The following is a 4705-nucleotide window of genomic DNA, read 5'->3' on the forward strand; positions in this document are numbered from 1 at the left end:
AAACTTTTCATTATAATTAAAATTATTAATTTTTATTAATTATTATAATATAAAATAAATAAAACTTTTATTTATAATTAATTATAATATTTTTTAAATAAATATAATTAATTATTTAAAAAATATAATTAAATATTTAAAAAATAAAAAATTAAATATAATAAATAAAAAAAATTTATTTATATATTTAAAAAATAATAAAAGGTTTTATTTTTTTTAAATTATTAAATAAAAAAATAAAATTTAATTATATATTTAAAACTAAATAAAATAATATATTAATATATTTTTAAAATAATTATTAATTATAATATTAAAATAAATTATTAATTATTTTTAATATTAATTAATAAATAAAAAATTTATATTAATTAATAAATTAAAAAAAAAATTAAAATTATATTTATGTATTAACGTTTTTTATTTTATAAATTTTAAAACTATTATATTTAATTTTAATATTTAATAATTTATTAATTATTTTAATTTATATTTAAATTTATTAATATTTTTTTTAAATTCTTTTATTAGTTTATAATTTTATTTATTATAAATTTAATTATTTATTTATATATATTTTAATTATATTTAATTTATAATTATTTTCTATAATTTAATAATTTAATTTAATAATAGTTTTATATTTATAAAGTTTTTAAAGTATAATTATAATTTTATTTTATTATATTTTAATTTAATTCTTTAAGTTTATATATATATATATATATATATATATATATATATATGTTAAAATATTATTTTAATTTCTTTTTAATAAAAACTTTTAATTTATTTATATTTTTAAATTTTTAAATTTTTTATTATTTATATTTAAAATTTAAATAATATTAATAAATATTATAAGTTTTTTAAACTTAATGTTTTTTTTTAATAAAAAATAATAATTTTTATATTTTATAAGTTTTTTAATTTTATTAATACTTTTTAATTAGTTATAAATATCTTTAAATAAAACGAAGTCTCTAAGCTTATCTTTTAAACGCGTCCTATCCTTAAAACCATAATGCTCTCTTCAGACTCCGTAAAAAGATGTTCCGAGCACTAGGTCTTATCTAAAAGCGACATAGAATCAAGTGTAGAAGAAAGATTGCTAGGAGAAGGACTACTTTGAGTCCAAAGGTCTATCCATCCAGAGGTTACTTCGGTTAGCGATAGGGACGCAAATCTATCATCACGCTAGCCAATGTATTCCTTGGGCAACTTGAAGATTGGCACGTCTTATTCAGTGTTCGCTTTGGCATAAGCGTTTGGGATAACTGCTAAAAGCTTAGTCTTCGTGGTCTTCGAGGACCCAGGGACTGCGATGACGGGTAAATCACCGTAAATACCCTCGAAGTCGTCAGGCACAACAATAGCAAGGTTCGTGACCTGAGCGCCGCCGATGAACACCGAGTTGAATCTCTTCAATAAACCGTAGGTGGTTCCAGACACATACTCAACTGCACCTCCCACAATTCCTCAAGCGTGTTAGCTGATTAGATACATTTGACCTCAGCGGTATTTAGGATGGGGCTTCCTCAGCAGGAATGTACAAGTGGGTTCTTCGAAAGTCATTTTCCCATATTATCCTTCACCATGCTGAAATCCAAATTCCAGTGTCCCATACACTCGCTCCTTCTGGACACGAATTCTAGCATACATATTAGCGCGTAGAGAGACTTCGGGGGCATGGTTAACGGACAGAACTTATCTCTTAGTTTGTTGCCTCCCAGTCTCTCAGCTCATTTTACATCTACAAGTGACATTCATGGGCCTCCTACATATAGTTAAGGCAGCTCGGCGCTGGTACTGACTCGTCCTCCATGAATGAGGGTTGCTGCGCCAAGAACAATATGTAAAATAAAAAAGGGATCGAGAAGGAATCGAAATATGCTTTAAAAAGAGATCAACCAGAAGCTATGTCGTTCCTATTACAGGTGATAGCTAGTCACAAAACGAATCCATCAGTACTAATAAAACCAGTTCACCATAGAAGATGTCTGTTGAAAAAAATCACAGAAACACTATACAACTTGTTACGCTATTACAAAAGTAGTTCTGTGATCAAATTCTCAGAAGCAATTGTAGGTATCTGTTTGCTACTAAAAATAACTACTGTTTGACAGGTATTGAATGATGTCGGACTTTGTGAGATGATCAGTACCTATATGTACGGATAGTTGTCGAAACGAACATACCCCCCAGAGGTCAACCTCCCGGTCTTTGCCCCTGATCATGAACACGAGCTAGACTGAATGTAATAAGGAGATTAGGAATTGGAAAGTCAGGGCATCACTATCGAGTTCCTATTTGTAACCTAATTGTGAGGTCTAGATAAGATACCAACTTTGTATGGACTTAAATATTGATTGTGATAGTGATTTGATGTTTGGGGTGTATGAATCTGAGGTTTCATGTCCAGAAAGCCTTCTATTCTATAAATATTTGAGAAAATGGCAAAAAGCCCCATAGGTGGTATAATCCCTACTACTGAAGTTTCGATAATTGTATGGTCGAACGCTCGAGCTATGGAAGCAAATTTAGTCTATCGTGCCCGTGCATGCTAGACTATATCGACGCTGATTGATCCGCCTTGGGCTCTTGGCTAGTCACGCTAACACCATTGTGCGTCCGTTGGGTAGAAACATCCTTTTCTGGAGCCGATTGGGTCTTGACGCTCTTCCACTCAACGCCAATGGCACCTATCATAGAAATACCGACCAAAACTGTCGCAACTAGATAGGTCCTCGACAGTGCATCATTGTACGCAACCTGGATTTGTCTCAATAGCGAGGGATCATCGGTGAGTTTAATGATATCTGTAGCTCCCGAGCTGATGATCTTGGCTGGATCGATGCCCGATATTCCCTTTACGTTCGATGCGAGACGATTGATGAAGCTGTTTTGAGCTGCACTGATGAAAAGTGCGCCTCCGAAGCTTTGTGCAAATATGGCGATCGAGGTGCCCACAGGTACATCCACAGCCTCCAACACGGTTTGCGCGGCAACAATGTTTTGCTGCAGGCCTAAACCGGTTCCAAATCCAAAAATAAGTTGGTAACCAACGGTTCTGGCAATGGTGGTATCAACAGTCCAGGTGTAAATGAGCCCAGATCCAATAGCACCCAAGGCTGATGCAACGAGCATGAAAGGCGCATAATATCCAAGCTTCGTCGTCCCTATTCCTCCTATCATGGTACCGACAACAGCGGACATAGTCAATGGTAGTGTATTTATTCCAGAGCGGGTGGCTGTCTCTCCACGAATGGCTTGGAACCAAAACGGAACATAGTAGACTATGATGAAGAAAGAAGCGCTGAGACACAAAGTAAATAGACTCGCAAAAGCCATGCTTCGCTGAGTTGCCACTCTCACAGGAATGGTGGCATAATCACCAGCCCATATCTGGATTCCAACGAATGACAATAGTAGCACACCGAAAACAACAAAAAGGGCGATTATCCTGGCGCTGGCCCAAGCATATGTGCTCCCTCCCCACTGAAGAGCCAGCAGGAGGCATATTATACAAGGAATGAAGACAATCGTTCCAAGAGGGTCAAACTGGGCCAACGTATCTCGCCACGGCTTCTTCGCGCCCGACTCAGGGGGGCGTTGTACGTGTACGAAGAAAACAACAGCAAAAGCTGTGATGCCACCAAATGGAAGGTTGATGTAGAAGCACCATCTCCAAGTCGCCAGGTCTGTGAAAACCCCTCCCAAGAGCGGCCCGAGTACGCTAGAAATAGCATAGACAGATGAGACAAGGCTGATATACAATGGCCGCTTCTCCAGCGCAACAGTCAGCCCAATAATGATAAATGCTCCTGAGAAGAGTCCAGAAGCCCCCAGTCCTGCGATGGCACGTCCCACAATCAGGGTCAACGAGTTCGGCGCTATCCCGCAGAGCAGAGAGCCAAGTTCGAAGATGAACAAGCTAAAGAGGAACACCCATTTGGCGTTGAAAATGCTGTAAAGTCGTCCAAAGAATAATTGAGAGGCCGAAAGCGTCAACAAGAATGCGGAACCGTACCAGCCGACATCGTCGACGGCGTGGAACTCATCCGTGATTTTGGGGATGGCAGTGGCAAGGATGGTGTTATCTAGGGCGACGCAGAGAACGGCAAGGGCCATACCAATCACGATTACTGCGAGCTTCCATCCGCTTGGATATGTTGTGGCTTCTTCGTCGTCGGCATTTTCCTCAATTCGCTGCTCATCGTTGTCCTGCTGACTGTCTCGGGGCGCTAATGGGGGTGAAAGAGAAGAAGATGAAGGATTGGGAGTAGAAAGTGCATTCTCGAAAACCTGGATTTGAGAATCTTGGGAGTCTGGTTTTGATTCAAATGGGTAAGATGCTAGAGGAGAGGACGGGTTGTGTTTAGTGCTAGCATAGGAGTGTCTTTGTCCTACTAAGGAGCCCAATTCGATCTCCCCTAAGAGTTTGCTGCCGGGTGCATCATCGTGCAAGGGGTCTGTCATCATGTGATGGGGATGGAAAAAACGAAAGAAATGAACAAAAGATTTTAGAGAGTGAGGTTAGAAGTCAAGCTCATATTGGTTTGGTGAAAAAAGCGCAACAAGGAAACAGACCCCAGGTAGATACGAGTCAAGTAATACGGTTAACCAAAAAGAATTAGTCATAAGAGGATTTTCTCCGAAATTATTTTATCCGCAGTACACCCCACGGGTACATGCCACAAGGATC

General features: G+C 37.1%; 1 protein-coding gene across 1 annotated transcript; it reads right to left on the reverse strand.

Annotated features, from left to right (window-relative positions):
* Window positions 1–1073: 1073 nt before the first annotated feature.
* TRIVIDRAFT_60010 (uncharacterized protein) lies at window positions 1074–4131 on the reverse strand (the record flags this gene model as incomplete). Its single annotated transcript, XM_014100825.1, has 2 exons — window positions 1074–1142; window positions 2677–4131. The coding sequence occupies 2 exons, from the start codon at window positions 4129–4131 to the stop codon at window positions 1074–1076; spliced, it is 1524 nt and encodes a 507-aa protein (XP_013956300.1).
* Between the last annotated feature and the right edge of the window lie 574 nt (window positions 4132–4705).

This window comes from Trichoderma virens (genome assembly GCF_000170995.1).
Source record: "Trichoderma virens Gv29-8 chromosome Unknown TRIVIscaffold_21, whole genome shotgun sequence".
NCBI lineage: Eukaryota > Fungi > Ascomycota > Sordariomycetes > Hypocreales > Hypocreaceae > Trichoderma > Trichoderma virens.